The 20,082-nt window shown below is 38.9% G+C and overlaps 2 protein-coding genes across 3 annotated transcripts in view; both read left to right on the top strand.

Moving 5' to 3' along the window:
- The first annotated feature begins 2 nt into the window (after window positions 1–2).
- LOC136974160 (uncharacterized) lies at window positions 3–1,889 on the top strand. Its single transcript, XM_067268961.1, has one exon. The coding sequence runs from the start codon at window positions 3–5 to the stop codon at window positions 1,887–1,889; it is 1,887 nt and encodes a 628-aa protein (XP_067125062.1).
- Window positions 1,890–7,640: 5,751 nt separating this feature from the next.
- The window catches only part of LOC136974193 (uncharacterized), a 33,821-nt gene continuing 21,379 nt past the window's right edge, over window positions 7,641–20,082 (top strand). For both annotated transcript variants that reach the window (XM_067269003.1, XM_067269002.1), the window contains exon 1: window positions 7,641–7,780. In XM_067269003.1, coding sequence (XP_067125104.1) covers window positions 7,721–7,780 — 60 coding nt within the window. In that variant the 5' untranslated portion in view covers window positions 7,641–7,720. The remainder of the gene's footprint in view (window positions 7,781–20,082) is intronic.

The following is a 20,082-nucleotide window of genomic DNA, read 5'->3' as shown; positions in this document are numbered from 1 at the left end:
CTATGCCGGCTAGAGCTTACAAGAAATTAACGTTGGCCTTAACCAAAGCAAGGGCTAAACTGAACTTTCTTCTGGAATGTAAGAAGAATAACGTGTATCCCATGTCTATATTCAGGATACGTCTACCATTGGGATGTGAATCCTTAATACCGAAACTTAGATTGTTGTGTCTGAGAAAAGCTATTAGAGCATCTAGGAAGAACGTATACTCCTGCCTCAACAAGGTGATCGAAGCAGAAGACGACCTCTTTGAACATAACCGGGCGTTCCTACAACTTGAAAATCAAAAGGTAGCCGTCTTTCAAGAAATATTGGCAAGAAAATTGGCCCGTAAGTACAAGAAGAAATTGGAGTGGATAATGAGTAAACAAAAACCCAACAGGAGAAAGGCACCCCCCACACCACTTGTCTGCTGGGACGGCATTGTTCCTCCAGCTTGCCTAATCGAAGCTATGGCGCACGGCCCGATGTATACTCCGGGCTCGTCGAGACCAATGCTGGAAACAGTTATGCCGGATATTGAAAGAATGGTGCACGGATTGGATGAGGTCTACAAGGAGCATTACAGATGGAGGGCGGCCATGAAAATAAACCATAGCAGGCGTAATGAAAAAGTGAACTTATGGTGGCAAATAAGAAGAACCAAGAAATGGCTTGCAGAAGAACGTATTATTCTACTAAGGGCGGATAAGAACAGGGCATTGGTTCTACTCAAGGAAGAGACCTACAAGACAATGATGATGCAATACATCGCGGATACTGAATGTGAGCAGGTGACTGATAATTATGTGAACAAGCTACAGGCTCGGGTGGTACGGTTCACGAGCACACCCCTTGCAAAAGCGCAAGGTTTGGACAGGGCGGTGGTCGCGTCACCAGATACGCCCAGGCTCTTTGCTTTTGCGAAAACGCACAAGCCTACGCCGGCCCTCAGACCAATACTGGATAAAGCTAGAGCCCCCACTAGAATTCTAGAGAACAAATTACAACGCATATTGGCTGGACATCTAGAACAGTATGCTTTAACGGTGAAGAACTCCAGAGAGCTGGTCGACGCGTTGAAACATACACAGCTAACAGAGAGCGCTCACCTCACGGTGCTTGATTTTCAGGCTCTGTATCCATCCATCAAACTCCAGCCTTGCTTTTGCGCCCTCAGGGACGTCTTGCTGGCCAAATATAGTCTTCCGGCACACCGCAAGCATGTACTGGAACTCACACACCTAATGTGCTACAATTCGCTGTTTAGGTTCGGCAATACCACATATCTACAAAAAAGGGGGGTACCCATGGGGAGCCCAATTTCGGGCGACCTATGTGAGTTGGTTATACGGCAATTAGAGAGGGATGTCGTTCCCATGTTTACACCTGACATTATTTTGTACCGTAGGTACGTGGATGACGTGATTATCATATGGAAGGGCGAGCCGAAGGTCGATGATTTTTTGCACATCGTAAATAACAACCCGTTTGGTCTAACGCTCAAGCTTGATCAAATATCAGACACCAGAGTGCATTTTTTAGACGTCTCCATTCAGCTCGATATAAACAATATTGAAACGCGGGTGTACTACAAACCCGGCTACCTACCTATGTACATACCCGCTAGGTCGGAGGATCCGTACCCTTATAAAATTGCGGCGTTCAGGGCGTTAGTAAATAGGGCATTCACCCATAATACTAAAAGGGAAGACACGATCGCAGAGCTAAAACACATTGAAGACATTGCCACTAGCCATGGATACAAAAGTAGCCTTATCCGCAATTTAGCTCGTAAGTGTTGTAATATAAACACGGCGCATCACACCTCCGCAGGGCGAAGTGATCCTAACTCGAGCCCCGACCAGCACACGGTTGTACTATACAACAAAGACCTCCATTCCTTGTAGAGGGAAATAGCGCTAAGGAAGGGCACCAAGTTAGCGTACACGAGAACGCCATCTATCTATTCGCTTCTCAGAAACGCCAAGGACAAACCGAGCATTTTAAGGGCACCGGGCGTTTATAGTATCCCGTTAAGAGACCACAGATTCCAAAGGGACCTAGTATATATTGGTTCTACCAAGAGATCCCTCCAAAAAAGGGTTTCTGAACATAAGAATGACGTTGCCAAAAAAAGGCACACCACCGCCCTGTCGACGTATGCCACGGACCCCGATGTAAAAGCGGACTTCGATAACGCCACCCTCATTAAGAAGTCGTTCAAAACGGACCACATTAGGGCATTGGAGACCCTGGAGATTTACAGAGCTACCAAATCGGGGAAATGCATTAATTACAAAGACAGCAACGTTTTATCGTACGCGTGGCGATACATCTCGGAGGTCAATCCACGATGGTAGACATGGTTTTATTTCCTGCATTGATATTTTGCGACGTTACGTTAGTAGACTCAGGTCTATTATATCAATCTTATGTTTTGCATCGTCATCGCACGCTGGAGATGTTCGATTTTTGAACTTCAAAAGAGTTCTATTCTCATGACATTCCATTAACGAACCTGAAGAAGATCTCGATGGAGATTCGAAAACGTTAGTTTTTTCTGTTAATTTTCGTCGTTTGTACCGGAAATTTAAAGGTTGAAGTTGCTGGATTAGTCTTTGAAAATTGATGCTGCAATTACATCAACATGTACAATGATGTACATTGTTGCATAGCATCTTTTTTTGGTGTACAGACAGGGGTCATTTATGCTCTGCGCAAAACTGCATTCAGTCAGTACTTCATGCAATTTTCTGTTCCACTCAGTAGCTCCCTGTTTCAACCCATAAAGGTTTTTCACAAGCTTGCAAACTTTGCTTGGTTCCTCTGTGTCATAGCCTTTAGGTTGCTGCATGTACACTGTACGGTGTAGGTCGCCATTCAAGAAAGCTGTCTCAATGTCATAGTGATTCACATGCATTTTACGTTTAGCTGCTAGAGTGAGCAAGATCCTAAAGGTTGTTGGCTTTGCCACTGGAGCAAATACCTGGTCATAATCTTCCCCGTATTTTTGACTGAAGCCTTGTGCCACCAGACGGGCTTTGTATCTTGTCGGTTTACTATGTGGATCACATTTAATTTTATATATCCATTTGCTTCCGACAACATTTGCTTCTGGTGGTGGATTGGCCAACAACCATGTTCCATTTTTCTTGAGTGCACAAATTTCCACATCCATTACCTTTATCCACTCATTTGCATTTTTTCCGTTGACGGCTTCATTGTAGGTTTTTGGTTCAGAAACAACCATACTTGGTGTTGCTTCAATCAATCTGTCTGGGTGACGACCTTTGTTGTTTCTCGTAGAGCGACAGAGTGGCAGATTGTCCTCAGATTGCTTGTTAAAGATGGCTCTTTCATTTAGGTTAGCTTGCACTTCACTTTTGCTGTCATCTTCACTGTGGTAATGTGGGAGGATGAATTGTTGATCGAGCTCATGTTGTCATGTGGATCTTCTTCTATGAAGACAACGTCACGACTTATCTTAATTTTCTTGGTTATGATATCCAGCAATCGATATGCCTTGCTGCCACTTTCAATCCCACAAATCTTGTTTCAGTTGCCTTTACATCCAGTTTCTTTCTTACTCCAAAAGGAACTCTTGTGTAAGCAATACAGTAGAGCGTCGATAAGTGGAACCAATTGGGGACTGGGGTCCTTCCAGTTAATGATTTGTTCCAGTTTCCGACTTTGTATGAAAAAATACATTAACCTGTCCGATGTTCAAATTTTTCTCCGTTGCGTGTTGCTTCCTGTTGAATTTTTCTCCGTTGCGTGTCGCTTCGTGTTGAATTTTCATCGATTTTAAGCCTAACGAAAATTTTTATAATAATCATCGAGGCTATCGTATCGTTAAAAATTATTTCTGCATTTTGTACAAACAAAATAAATATATTAAAGAATATAAAAAACATGAAAATTATACTTTAGAAGTAAATTTAGTATCAAAAACATTCGATTGAGCACGACACAGTCCAACTGAAAATCATTCCACTTTCCGGCCATTCCACTTACCGACGTTCCACTTATCGACGCTCTACTGTACATCCAAAACGGCAGAAGTACTCAATATTTGGCTTCTTACCTTTCCATTTCTCATATGGTGTGATTGGGTCCTTTTTTGATGGTGTGATTGGGTCCTTTGAATCTGTTCTGGATATGATTTGCCGCCATTAATGCCTCACCCCAGTAGCATTTTCCTAATTCTGCATCATGCAGCATTGTTCTTACCATCTCACAAAGAGAGCGATTTTTCCGTTCTGCCTTGCCATTCTGTTGAGGGCAATCTGGTGCTGTGGTCTGAACTTTAATACCATGTTCTTTGAAAAATTTACGCAGGTCTTCATTCATGTACTCAGTTCCTCTATCAGATCGGAACTTTTTCACCTTGCATCCCATTTGTGTTTCAACATAATTTACATATTCCTTTATTTTTACATTAGCCTCGGACTTGTGCTTCAACAGATAAACTTTGGTATAACCAGTATAATCATCTATAATCGTTATGTAATATCTATTTCCACCAGGGGTTCTCACTTGCATGGGTCCACACAAGTCACTGTGCAAGAGCTCAAGCTTTGTACTACTTCTATTCATCGATTCTTTTGGAAATGGTTTCCGCGGCGTTTTATTTTTCATGCAACTTTCACATCCCACAGTGCATCCGCACTCGTTAATTTTCACACCCTCGACACTTTTGGCAGCCATATAACGCATTACAGATGGATCACGGTGGCCACACCTCAAGTGCCACAGATGTACACACTGTTTCTTGGGCATGGATAATACTTGTAAGGCATTGTGTTGGCTCAACACAAATAGTGATCCCCAAAGCTCAGCTTTTGCATGTGTCTTGCCATCTCGTTTTATGTAGCACTGCATTGTTTTGCTGTCGAAATACACATCATAACCTCTTTGCATCATTTTTAAGACTGACAATAAATTCCCATTTAATTGTGGTACATATAACACATTATCTAATTTTAACTTGCCATTACCTTCATCACAAATTAGTTCACCATGTCCAACTCTGCTTGCAGGCACTTCTCTTCCATCAGCCACACGAACAATTTTACGGTTGTTGTTGTTCAATTTTCTGAAGAAGTTCCTGTTGTTTGTCATGTCAGCTGTTGCTGCTGAATCAACATACCAATCCCTCGTAGTCTTCACAGCAAGACATTGTTTCATACCTAATGGCATATTTTGTGCGCTCACACATGCAGAGTGGCATTCGTATGTTTCATTATTGTCCAACGGATCATACTCTTCCTGGACTTCAGTTAATTTTACTTTGTATTCTTTCTTTTTCTTTCCTCTGCCCAATTCAGGACAATCCCTTTTCAAATGGGGACCCCCACAATAGCAACATCCGGTTTTCTGTTTACAGACCATTGTTTTCAAAGCCGTCGCTTCATCCGTATTCATGGTATGTCCAATCGATCCTCTTGATTGCTTCTCATACTCTTCCATGATCTTAATCTTTACGAATCCAAGAGTGAGGTCCATATCTGCTCTTGCCTCAAGAGCAGTCGTTAATGTATTATAATTATCAGGGAAACTTCCCAACATAAGAATTCCCATGAGTCTGTCACTCATTTGTTCTCCCGAAGCGGTTAACTCATCTACTAAATCCTCTATACTATTTAAATGTCTTTCCATATCCTGCCCCTCTTCATACTTTAAGCGAAATAATTTCTTATACAGACTTACTTTTTGTGTAAGTGTTGATCTTCGATGATGTTTTTCTAACGATTCCCACATTTCCTTTGAAGTTTTTGCCTTTTTGATGAGCTGTAATTGCGAATCTTCTACCATGAGTCCGATTTTACTTCTTGCTTTTCCATCTTTTAGTTTCCATTCATTCGTCTGTGGCTCAGGTGGTGGATTGCATACCACATCCCATAAGTCACTGTCAATAAGTAGCAGCTCCATTTTAAACCTCCAAGCCAGATAATTATTCCTGTTCAACTTCGTGATAACCGTTTTCACACTGTCGGCCATCTTGTCTTTGTTCTTGTACACGTACGCTAAATAAACCCGTTACGTAAAATAAAACTCTGTCTCACTATTCACTCAGTAAATACCTGTGTCTGGGCCCATAACCTGTTAAATGTATCACTATTGCAAGTTATGTGTTCGCAGATAGTGAGCAGGAGACCTTACAAATAAGTTTAAAAAATCATACATGACTACGTTAGTCCGTTCCAAAGTTATACCAAACCAAACAGTGGCGGGCTCGATAGAGGTGCCGCGTCATGGCCGTTTATTTTTATAAGAAAAAATAATACAAAGATTACATAATACAAATCATTGCTACACACATAGGTAATGACAGGAAAGAAATTTAACAGGTACATAACTGCGTTATCAAAAGTAGCGCCGACAGATGGATCCATGGTTAAATGAGAGGAAGCCAGAATCATTGCACCTGTAAACTCACCAGAGCTGGCATCAACAACTAAGAAATATGAGATATACAGATCTGGCTTAACAGAAGTGTTTAAACTATAAGGATGCAACCATTTCACCATCAGCCTGGAAGTATATAATCAGAAAGAACTTGTAAGATGGTATATTCAACAGGCTCAATAAAAAACTTGGAATACTATGGGTTTATACATTGTGTAGATGTTTACTTAATAAATTTTGTATTGTATTTTAGCTTATTTTTATTTATTCTACTTTATTTCTCATTATGTTTAGTTTACATACAGTATAACTTGGTTATAACGTCATTGGATATAACGACAACCCTAATGTAACGTGAAATTTTTATCGGTCCCATGACTTTACTATACTAGATAATGTTAAAAAACCCGCTTGTAACGACATAAAACCCTGTTTTAACGTCATATTTGAAGCACTCCCAAATTTACAAAATTAGATTACAAATTTTATTTCACAAAGAAAATACTACGTGTTTAGTCCTAGGGTCAGAGTCCACTTTCTAGAACGACTGTGGGTGGTACTCTTACCACCTGACTTCAGTGGGGTGAGGTTTGCTACACTTTTAACGACGTGATGATCGGTGATTATGTACTCATTCTTAAATTACTTTATGCTAAATTGTTAAATATTCTATTATTTTTAATATAACATATTACATTAAATAGTTTATAAAGAAAGAATTGAATGATTTTTAATTGGCATACATTAGTTTAACCTTTTGTTGCCTTTTGATTCGACATTATCATCAAAACCGCAAGTTCCGCCATTATTGAAACTTATGACAAATAGAAATTTCTTATAAAAAATAATTTTTGAAATTTTTAATTACATCGATGTAAACTTAGACATAATAATGTAAATAAAATTGATTTAAACATGTAGTTTGCATTTTTATACATATGATAATAATAGACTTCGCAGATAACGACACTCTGTTATAACGTCAAAAAATTGCTGGTCCCATGGATGACGTTATAAACGAGTTAGACTGTAATTCAATTTCATTCTATTACTTAAGTTTTAATATAATTTAAATTTGAACTTGTTGTTCGAAACTCTGTAGATTCGAACGTCTTTAACCTGATGATGGCCCATAGAATGGGTTGGAAACTTTAGCAGAATAAATGAACTTTCTCAGTAATAAGGTGTGTTGATTTTATATTAAAAAATCTGAGTGTGAATAGGAGTATAATATTATGATTTTTCAGATGGAAATGATGGGCTATATAACTTTTTTAACAAACAAAACTACAAATGTTTCAAAAAGCAAGAAGGATCTGAACCTTTACTAATGATGGATAGATTCAGACATGAGAATAATTCAAGTACACCAGCTATGAAACGTATAAAGGTTTGATATGAATTTTTTTTTAATTTTGAATAATTAATATTTTAATTTATATTTATTTTTAAGTATTTTCTGAACAAAAAAAAATGTATATACAAGTACTACAAAATTTTGCTCAAACTACTTTTTCATCAGTCTGAATAAAGTGATTATCAGTATTACAAAATTGTATATTCACTCAAATCTTATTAAATTTCATAAAATAAAGCCTAATTCAAACAAACAAAATTTAATTTTGTGATGAAAATATACTAATATAATTGTCTTTTTAATCATTAAAGTAATTAATAGTACAATTTTAATCTCCCAATTTTAATTTTAATGTTTAGATAAACAGTACTTACACTAATTCCCTCCTTAGTGAAACATAAGAACAGTTCTTGTTAGTCCTTAGTAGTTTTGAGCTTTCCCTGCTCTTTTTAAGGGGATGTATATCTTTAAAGTTGAGCTGAGAAAGCTTGAAAGCATGAGGGACTAATAAAAATGGTTTATCTACTCCAATAAAGCAGGAATTATTACCCCCCTAGGTTTGTGTGAGCACACAGTATATACATAATTGGTTATGTCCAAATCACATAATGTCCTGTTTCACAGAATTATCACAGATGTTGCATGACTGTGTATGAATTTATAAATATTAAAATTATAAGATTTAGGATTATTGATAGACCAGTTTTATCATCATTATATCCAAATTTTTATAATTTCTCATTTACAATGAATTAATTATAATTCTATTAAAGAATGTATAATAAGGAATAACAAATGAATAGAATAATAATAAAATTACAAGTGATCAAATGAAAGCAGGGAATGGTGGCAATGCCATGAGTTTCTAGTATCTGACTAACTCATGCATCACTGACTCCCACTTGTAGTGATAAGGGGCTGTCCATAAATTACAGCCACATTTTTCTTAAGATTTTACTCCCCCTTTCCCCTTGTCCCAGTTTGTCCAAGTTTCTGTAATCCACTCGTCTCTTCAGACATTAACAAAAGTCAACCCCAAATCTTTATCAGTTTGTGAATGATAGATGCCACAAGTAGAAATGAAACTTACAAAAATTTTGAAATAAATATAATGAATGGTGTAAACTGTATAAAATTTAATGGAATAAAACAGATTTCTACTGATGGGAATGGAATAAAACGGATTTCCAGCTTGAGCCCTCCCCTCCCCCTTTTCTGACTTTGTCCAACTTATCATAACCCTCTCCCACTCTCCCATGTGGACATCATTTATGGACAGCCCCTAATTGACATGATAATTGGAAAGGTAAAGAATTTTCATAATAGATTGTTTTAATTTCTAGTAACTTTTCCTATTTTTGAAGTTGTTTTATTCAAAAATACAGTGGGTGATCAGTTAACAAACAAATCAGATAATGAACACTTTCAAAAAATATTTTTATGATTGAACAAACACATGTTTGGATAATGAACACCTCACAGAACAAACACAAGAAGTGACGTAAAATAACGAATACCAACTGGTCTTCCCTTGTCCTCAGGCAACAATTCTAAACTTTTCGGATGTGGGAGATGTCGACACTGACGCTCAACCCGGTATATACTGATCGGATAGTATTCCTCCAAACTTTGAAACTCTCCCTTGTAATTCCAGCCTTTTATTTTTCTGACAGAAACAATTCTTTTATAGTATTCGCGAGACTGTCGGGCGGGTACTCGTTAAGTTTTGTATTGGTTTTTATTTTTGAAAGGTGAAAGTATAATAGCAAAGATAGAGAGTGGGCAGAAGATATCTGATGTTGCTCGGCAGTATGGCTTGAACAGGTCTACAGTAGGCCACAGTTCAATCTTATCTAAGAAAGTTACAGTATAATCAAGAAGACTCAAGCAGCTAAAGAAGTAACAAAAATCACATCTGAGAAATAAAGAACAATGAAGAGCTCATAATGGAGCCTGAAACAGATCTGACGACAGAAAAATGCCAAGAAGTCTTGAATGAAGAACACCAAGAAACTCTGCAAGATATGTTTTATTATGAAAAAGAGGATTTAGGCCAATATCTGCTATTAAAGATCTTTTGAAGTGGGAGGATGTCAGAACAATGGTCAATGGTCTTAGAATGGCATCCAAACCAAGGTGAGGTTAATAGGCTTGGAGTTCTCTACAATTACAATGTTATTAATTACTTCTGAAAGTCCTGAAGAAGAGAGAAAAGCAACCGACATTAGACAGATTCTTTAAACCCCACAAACAGAAAAAACATCACTAATAAAAATGCAAGACTGTATATATGTATTTTTATTATTATATATAAATAAATGTAGTAAGAAAGTACATATTTTTTATTTTTTGGGGTCTACAGAATGAATTAATCAAATTCCCATAAAAACCTATGGTAAATCGATAATCGGTTAATGAACAATTCGGATAGTGAACAAAGTCTTGGAACAGATTGTGTTCATTAACCTATCACCCACTGTATGTCAAATCATTTGTACCTACAATTTGTTTCCAAATTTCTTAAAAATTCGTTGACTCTCGGCTCCATTTTCCAGATGATAAATAGGTCATCCATGTACAGTACCTTTTGTCAGTGCCGTAACTAGGGTGGTGCCAGTAGTGCCCAGGCACAGGGTGCAGACCCTGGGGGGTGTAGAAATGACCTGGACCAAGTTTTATATCGTAGTTTTGGGGCGTAGTTACAGAAGCTTGCACCAGGCGTATAAAAAACTAGTTACGACGCTGCCTTTGTACACCAAAATGTTTGCTAGGAACTTAGGTATGACTTTGTCTTCTAATTGTCATACCACTAACTTGCATAGGTCCCCTGAAAGGGGACTGCCCATGGGTATACCTCATTTTTGTAAGTATGTGCCGTTGTTAAACTGGAAGATCAAGGTATAGCACATAAGGTGTGCAAGCTCCAATATCTGCTTATGTTGTGCATAGGCTCCACTCTTGCTTAGTAAAAAGTCCCTAAGGGTACAGAAGCATCGTTGTAGTTGTACTGATGGGAATAGGAAAATGAAATCAAATAAAGTGGACCTCATCACATACATTTACCTGCCTTAAGATATTAATCAATTTGGTGGAATTGTTGAATAAACTTGTAATCTTTCAACCAGGCTGAGACGATGTTGTGTACAGCCTTTTCCAGTAGTCTAGTTGGAGACCTCGCTTTATCCAGTATTGGTCTAAGTGAAGGTGACGGTTTATGCATTTTTGGAAATGCAAATAACCTCGAAGTGTTTGGTGAGGCAACCACCGACATTCATGAACTTATATCATTTGAAATTGTAAATAATATCTTTAGTTTACAGTAAATAACACTTTAAGATTTAACTGTTTCTTGTGATGTGTAGCTGATCAGCAGCAATCACAAACAACTTGCAACATCACCAGACTCCTTGTGCTACTTATCATGTGTTCTGTTTTCATTTCTTCACCTAATACACACTAACATATTGCTTTATTTGAAGTTCATTTTGAATTTTGTGAAATTAAAATATGTGAGGTTAGTCGATTGTGTGTGTTTGTCAGGATCGTCACGCGGTCATGACTATCATGTGGTAGTGGAAAAACTCTCTGAGACAGGCTTTCCATCTTTTAACCCATTTATTACATTACAAAAAGTTTCTTACATTTTGTTGTAACCCAGCTTGGGGAGAGAGTTAAAAGTCCACACAAGAGTCTGACATTCAATAAGAAGTTCTTCCTTCTGTCCCTCGATGATGGACATTATGATCAACAGCCCCAGGGCATGTGACATAGCTTCGGGTGATAGCTTGGGAGAAGGGTGAATCTGTGCAAAGCAAGACTCATGGGAGAGCAATGGTAAGTCTCGGGAGTTGACAAATCTGTCGCTGATGATTGCAGAATTGCAAAAATTCCTGAAGTGGAGCACCAAGAACCAAGATCATCATGTCCTTAAATCACACATATTTTATAAGTTCTACACCCAAAGTTGTCTTTTCATTGGTCTCTCACGTCACCTGGAGATAATTTGAAAACTGTTGGAGGGTGCAAGAGAGGTCAATGTTGCAACTAAACTCTACTCCTCTCTAACCACGTTTCCCTTGAGTTTAGTCTTTTCTACATGATTCATCCTTTGTTTTAATATTTTATAAAAAAAAACTTTCATTATTCAACTGAGACCTTTAATTTAATAAAGTAAAAATTACATTACAATTACTAGTCGTATCTTCCTTGCTTGCCATGTCCAATCACATGTAACAACCATTCTCCACTGCAAAGATGACCTTTCTTTGTAGGCTACAACTCTGCACAAATATGTAAAACAGTCTAGTTAGTATTTGTAATGTAATTTCTGCCACCCCTTTTTAGAAAAAAAATGTTAAATTTTTAATTGTGTTGGGATTGTCACCTGTGGACATTTTAGACTGTTTTACATATTTGTGCAGAGTTGTAGCCTACAAAAAAAAGTCATTTCTGCAGTGGAGAATGGTTGTTCCAGATGATTGGACATAGCAAGCAAGGAAGATACAACTAGTATTTGTAATGTAATTTTTACTTTATTAAATTGTAATTTCCGCCAGCCCCTTTTTACAAAGAGACCTTTAATTCTTTGTATTCATGTCTGAAGAGATTCGAATGTGGACTATCAATTGATCTTTAATTACTCGATTGATAGTCCACATTCAGACCTCTACATCAACTTCCGTCTGGGACCTCACAAATATATACTGTATTTTATGGACTATAAGACGCACCCTAATTTTTAAGCAATTTTGTAAAAAAAATAACATTTTTACCATTTTTATTAATAGATTGCAAAGCCAGACTAAAAAAAAATTCTTAGTTTATAAAACCAAACTGACCTTTAAAATCCCTGAAAATCATCATCTGAACTTTCTTCTTCTTCCTCTTCATCGTCATCCTCTTCATATATAAGATGGTCTTCACTGTCATCGAGAGCGTTACTTATGCTGCACTTCTTGAAAGATTTAACAATAATGTCTTCTCTCACTCTAGACCACGACTGTTTTAGCCACTGACACACTTGCTTGATTTTAAATCAAACACTGGACATTTTTATATTAATTTCAAGTATAAGATGCACCTCAATTTTGGAGGCAATTTTTCGAAGAAAAAAGTGAGTCTTATAGTCCGTAAAATATGGTATTTGATAAATACTTTACTATTTTAAGGAAACATACTAATTAATTAGTTTCATTTTAGTATACAAGGTTTGTTCAAAAAATAATTAAACTTTATTTTTTTAATTTTTATTCTTTGAGTTACAGATTATTGGTCCTTGTCCCCTTCAAAGTACTACCCTCCCCTATTCACACACTTATCCCACTGTTCCCACTTTGCAAAGCACTGCTGGTAAGCTTGTTTCAGACTGTCCTTCAATGCTTGTGACAAATTTGTTTTCATGTCATCGTGTAAAAACAGCATCCTTTCAGCACTAATTTTAATTTTAGAAACAAGAAAAAATCACAAGGAGCCAGGTCTGATGAGTAGGGAGGCTGGGGAGGACAGTCATTTGATTTTGACACAAAACTGGCATGTGACAATGTAAAGTACTATTTTAGTTTACAACGATTATCGACTCTACCGTGTCGGAAACAACCGTTAACCTACCGGGTACTTTACTCGGATTCGCGTTAGCGTGCCAGGCCTGGACTTTAAGCGTGCACCGAATTAAATAAAGACAATATTTGTCAATAGAAAAAAACCAAAGATTTAATTAGTCGTTTAGCAATAACTATGTACAATATTTAGTAAAAATCAAACAATAATTTATTCTAAGAAATTCAACAAAGTCAACCCGACAATTCTCGATTCAAATCTATGTCTAACTTAACTCTATTCCCCTTGGGAATCCGACAAAACCAAAAAGCTTAACTTATAACAATAATTCTTATAAACTAGAGATCCTAATCGTCACCTCAATATACTCGGAACCTATTTCCTTAAACTCTCAAGACTTTCTCAGACTGTCGATCCAAATTCGAATCACTTCAAATCACCTTGGAACTATTCGAGATCCTATCGGACACCTCTCTATTACTGCTGCGAAGCTCACCAAGCTCGTTGCTATCAGAATTCACCTCTCCGTCTTCACTTGAGACTCGGGATTTATAGTGTGAGGTGACGTCACAATTCTTAATGCGGTCACTCCCCTCATTTACATACTTAAATGCTAACAATAACGTTTTTCATCGTCTGGCAGCCCTTTTTCCGACAGTTTACTCACTAACCTTTTACATTATTTGTTTTTACAATTCTTTCCGGGACGTTTTTATTACTTAAGGTTTAGCGAGTTTTATTTCGTGCTTGTGGGTTCTCCCCCCCTCTTCTCGGTGCGGACCTATTCTTTGCCGCTCGGGGAGCGAAAATGTGCGTGAGTCCTATGGCGCTTTTCTTTCGTCGGTGAGTTGGGTTTTATTTCTTCTCTTTTTAAATACTTAAGGTGAATGGTGAGGAAACCTTCGTCCTAACAAAACATAAGCCCCAAACAAAAATAGAATAATAAGCAAAATAAAAGTAAAATAAAAATAACGCTCGGACTTGGTTCCTTACACCCCTTCCCCTTTAGAGTAAAGAGAAAGTTATTTCTCTTTTTACTTACTGCCAAACCTCCAACTCTTTTTTTTCTTTTAAGTAGTGCGCCTTATTTACAATTGCTGCCAGGTTACAAAGGAATCCGTCCCTTACAATGATTTATCATAAGCGAGAGTGACTCGTTGCTTAGTAACTTTATTCTAACGTAATGATACAATAGAGGGGAAACTGTTGACATGTGCTCATTTCGTGTTCCAAGGTTTGTTGCCATTTTCACGCTCTAATTTGGCGTGAGCAGGGTGAAACGTTAACCCAAAATTTTTGTTCTAACGATTATTATCATCTTTCTTACGCTACGGACTGATTGTCGGGTTATAATTTAGCATTGTTAATGGTTTTAGTATGTAGTTACTCCAGTCCGTCATCGTGAGAAAAACAAACAAAAAAATTTTGTTTTTTATTTTTTTTTTCTTCCCCCCCGTAGCCAAAATCCTTTCCCTTCTAGGGACCCTTGGATTACAATTTGGTCAAGGACCATCTGTAAAGAAAATATATATACCTCTGGTTTCCTTCTCTATCTTTGGGCTCTCGGCTTCCTGGTGAGACCGGCGAGTTGTCTGTAATCCACTCGTTGCATCGGTCGTAATCGTCGTTGGATGACTCCAGACGGTCTAGCTCTGGCGATGGACGGCGCTCGGGTTCCGTGATCCATCGACGATCCCGTAACGGAGTGTGATCCTCTAACGTTGCCCCTATTGGTTGCGAGTAGGGGTGTAGCAGTTTTCCTCTTTGGAAAAAGGGTGTATCGCTTCAGATTAGCGATATGTTGACTTCCGTGGCTGGCCCCAGTGTGGGGATCTTTTATCTCGTAGACTACTGGTGAGATAATCTTAGCGATCTCATAAGGTCCTGACCACTTAGGTGCCAATTTAGCGCTGAAGTGTCGGCTAGAAGAAGAAATAGGGTGAGCTTTTAAAACAACTAATGAACCCACCTTGAATGTATCTGGCCGTCTTCGTGAATTGTAAGCCCTTCTCTGTTTCTGTTGTGCAGTTCGCACGTTGTCTCGGGCTTGTTTTCTTATCTGTTGTAATTCTGCCCATTTTTCTCTAATAGTCGTAGGGCGACTTGGATAAGCCGTTAGACGGTCCCACGGGAGTGCAATCTCTCTCCCGAGATGTAGTTTAGCTGGCGTATATTTCGTCGAATCCTGTTCTGAAGTTCGTAAGGCCAGCGCAAATTCCGATATGTGGGTGTCCCATTCTTTGTGGTTCCTTTCGATGTATGCCGCAATCATCCTACCCAAGGTGCGGTTCGTTCTTTCCGTAAAATTCGACTGAGGGTGATATGGCGTCGTCAGGATATGCTTAATTCCGGTGCGGTTACAAACTTCCGCTAGGAGGTGAGATATGAATTGGGGTCCGTTATCGGATACTAAGATTTTTGGCATGCCATACCTGCAAAAGTATTCTTTATACATACAATTTACCACATTTTCCGCGGTAATCTTCCGCAGGGGAAAAATCTCCACCCACTTACTGAAATAATCCACCATAACAAGAAGATACTGATTACCTTTGTTGGACTTGGGATAGGGTCCCATAATGTCTACGCCTACCTTTTCCCCTGGTTCCGTTATCTCGGGGACTTGCATTAGTCCGGCCGTTTTCTTCTGGTCGAACTTCGTTATCTGGCATGTATGGCATCCTAGTACATATTCTTTTATGTCCTTTCTCATTCCAGGCCAATAGCAACGTTGTTGTATTTTTTTCGTAGTCTTTCGTACACCTAAGTGGCCAGCAGTGGGATGATTGTGTAGTTCTTGTAATACATCCTCCCGTAAGTTGTACGGAATTACTGGTCTGTAACCTCCAGTGTCATCTGTTTTCCGGCTATAATATAAAACATCATTTACTAGCCGGTAATGGGATGACTTACCTACTATTTCTGCTGACATGGCTGGGTCATTTGGTAAGTTCCCAGTCGCTAAGTAATCGTACAGTCCGCTCCACTGTGAATCAGTTCGTTGAGCGTCTATAAGGTCTTTCTCTCGTTCAAATGTTGTTACCGCTAACAATTTTGCGGTTATGTCTGAGTCGTTACTTAGTTGTGGATCTTCCAATGGACGTCTAGATAAAGCGTCTGGCAATTGATTGTCCTTTCCACTTCTATGTTGGATTTGGAAACTAAATTCCTGCAATCTTAATGCCCATCTCATTAACCTACCTGAGAGGGATGTAGAACTATTAAGCCATCGTAATGCAGAATGGTCCGTTACGACGGTGAATTTGGTTCCGTCTAGGTAGATTTTGAACTTCTCTGTAGCCCATACAATGGCTAGACATTCAAGCTCCGTGGCCGTATAGTTCCTTTCGGCTGCGTTTAAAGTACGGCTAGCGTATGCAATGACTTTCTCCTGGCAAAGCACTGCTCCCAGTCCTACCGTGCTAGCGTCTGTATATAACGTATAGGGCACACCTGGCCTAGGAAGCTGCAAAATAGGTGCAGTTATCAACTTACTTTTTAGCTTTTCAAAAGCTTGCCGGCATTCTTCCGTCCACTCCCATCGTTTCCTTTTCCGCCGTAATTGATACAATGGTTCGGCAATAGTTGCGTAGTTAGGTATGAATCTACAGTACCAGCTGCACATTCCTAAAAAGGTGCTAAGATCCTTCGTATTTCTGGGCGTCGGAAACTCTCGAACGGCCCTTACTTTTTCATCTTCCGTCGCAATGCCTTTATTGCTGACTTTAAATCCCAGGTACTGAACGTCTGGGCGGCAAAAGTTACTCTTAGCCAACTTAATGGTTAGTCCTGCAGCTGCCAATCGTTTGAGCACATTGGTCAAATGTTCGATGTGTTCTGTAAAAGTAGATGAGTATATAATAATGTCGTCTAAGTAAACTTGGCAATACTTCCCTTTTTCTTCCTTTAGGACTTTGTCCATTAGTCTTTGGAATGTTGCCGGGGCGTTTTTGAGTCCAAACGGCATGACCAGGAATTCATACAAGCCACTATTCGTAATAAAGCTTGTCTTCGGTCTGTCTTGTTCCTTTAATGGCACTTGCCAGTAACCAGACGATAAGTCCAAGGTAGTTATAAAGTTCGCTTCCTTAAGCGAAGTCAGTAATTCTGAAATAATCGGTAAAGGATATTTATCAGTCACTGTTACCTGATTTAGCTTTCTATAGTCAATACATAATCTCCAATCGCCCGTTTTTTTCTTGACCATGACGACCGGGGATGCCCACGGAGAATTTGATGGTTGGATGATACCATCTCTTAACATTTCCGCTATCTGGCGGTTCATTTCCTTTAACTTTACGTCAGAGTATTTATACGGACGTCCACATACTGGTGTCGCTTTGTCAGTGACGATTTCATGTTCTATCATATTAGTTAGTCCCGGCTTATCTGTAAACAGTTGCGAGTATTGCAATAATACATTTTTCAAAGTTACTAACCTTTCACCACTTAAAGTGGTTTGGAGTTCGTCCCACTTAGGTGAAATTCTCTCTTTGGGATGACTTACGTCCAAAGAAATTGTCAAATTTTTAAAGTCCATTGTTATTCTATGATTCTTGGCGAAATCACGCCCTAGTAAGCATGGCATTATAAGTCCTTTTACTACTACGCACGCTTGTCGAAGGGTAACACTTCCAATCTGGATTTTTGCCAGGAATTTTCCAATGGAGGTTCCTTTTCCTCCTTCAATGGCTAACTTAAAATTCGGTCCTGCTTGTAACCGAATATTTCTATTCTGCAAAGAAATTCTCCTCCACACTAACTCATTGATTAAAGTAAAGTCAGAACCCGTATCAATCCGGGCTGAGGTTAGTACTCCATTAATAAAAATATTTACCTCAGGCAACTTGGAGGCTTCACTCACGATTAGTCCTACGGTGGAGGTATTTGGATCCATATCGGAGACAGGATCCTCCCCTCGCTGTCTCCGGTTTAGTTTAAAGGTTTTCTTTTTCCATTACCCTTCCTTTTCCAGGTTACTTTTCGTTCGGGACTATTGGGCGTCTTGACATTTGTTTGATCATTTTGTCCTTTCCCTTTTGGACAATTCCTCGAAAAATGTCCCACCTCACCACATGAATAACAGGTCATGGGTGACTTTGCCGGTGCAAAATTTTTCGGCTCTAGCTGCTTACTTACTTTTCGACAGTCCTTAATCTGCTTTGCACTGTCAGGAGAACCTTGGTCGTTTCGTCTAAATTCGTACTCTTTCGCAGTACGTACTAACTCGTTTAATGAATAAGAACGGCGATTTTCCAGATACTCACGTAACGGAAGAGGCATCTGGGCAACTACACATTGTATAATTTCCTCATCCCGAGCTAAAGGTCTCCACGTGCGGTATAGCTGAACTGTGGTCCATATAAACTGCTCGACTCCATTGGTTCCTGTGTATTGTCGACTAAATAGTTCTTTAGCGACAGCTACTTCGTCAGCTAAAGGAGCGTAAAGATCCAGAAAAGATCGCTTAAACAACGGCCAACTGTTGCCGATTCGGTGGCGTCCTTCATTCTTCCACCACATTGCTGGGCTACCGCGAAGACAACTAGCGGCAGTATCAACCCATCTAGTGTTCGGTATTTGGTTTACCAGGAAATGCTGTTCGAGGTCCTGCAAGAAATCATTAGCAGTTAATGCTGACCTACCGTTAAATTGGATGGCTGGCGGCGGCGGTGCAGTCTGAAGCCAGACCATCGATGCATTAGATGTAGGCACTTCCTGTCTCGGAGTAGAAGTTTCGGGCCGTACAGCACTTGTAACGTTCGGTGTTGTTGGCTCTACAATTCCAGACGTGACACATGAAGTCAGATGAGTCACGGCGTTTGACAAGGATGACACTTGTTGCAACAGTACTGACAATTGTTGTTGCAACTGGTTATATTCGGCTCGGGTGACTGGTGCACTATCTTCCATATTTTTTTTGAGATTACGAGGTGTTATTCCTCTAAGCTAAAGTCAAGATCAACAAAGAAAGCAACAAAGTCTAATATTAACCTTTAGAGTCCCTGTTCGGGCGCCAGTTGTAAAGTACTATTTTAGTTTACAACGATTATCGACTCTACCGTGTCGGAAACAACCGTTAACCTACCGGGTACTTTACTCGGATTCGCGTTAGCGTGCCAGGCCTGGACTTTAAGCGTGCACCGAATTAAATAAAGACAATATTTGTCAATAGAAAAAAACCAAAGATTTAATTAGTCGTTTAGCAATAACTATGTACAATATTTAGTAAAAATCAAACAATAATTTATTCTAAGAAATTCAACAAAGTCAACCCGACAATTCTCGATTCAAATCTATGTCTAACTTAACTCTATTCCCCTTGGGAATCCGACAAAACCAAAAAGCTTAACTTATAACAATAATTCTTATAAACTAGAGATCCTAATCGTCACCTCAATATACTCGGAACCTATTTCCTTAAACTCTCAAGACTTTCTCAGACTGTCGATCCAAATTCGAATCACTTCAAATCACCTTGGAACTATTCGAGATCCTATCGGACACCTCTCTATTACTGCTGCGAAGCTCACCAAGCTCGTTGCTATCAGAATTCACCTCTCCGTCTTCACTTGAGACTCGGGATTTATAGTGTGAGGTGACGTCACAATTCTGAATGCGGTCACTCCCCTCATTTACATACTTAAATGCTAACAATAACGTTTTTCATCGTCTGGCAGCCCTTTTTCCGACAGTTTACTCACTAACCTTTTACATTATTTGTTTTTACAATTCTTTCCGGGACGTTTTTATTACTTAAGGTTTAGCGAGTTTTATTT

Source organism: Centruroides vittatus, unplaced genomic scaffold, assembly GCF_030686945.1.
Source record: "Centruroides vittatus isolate TY-2023 unplaced genomic scaffold, ASM3068694v2 contig_345, whole genome shotgun sequence".
NCBI lineage: Eukaryota > Metazoa > Arthropoda > Arachnida > Scorpiones > Buthidae > Centruroides > Centruroides vittatus.
Note: the sequence above shows the minus strand (reverse complement) of the source record. Positions and strands in the feature narration are given on the sequence as shown.

Coding starts and splice junctions, on each gene's coding strand:
- LOC136974160 (XM_067268961.1), top strand. CDS start 3: ATGCCGGCTAGAGCTTACAAGAAATTAACGTTGGCCTTAACCAAAGCA.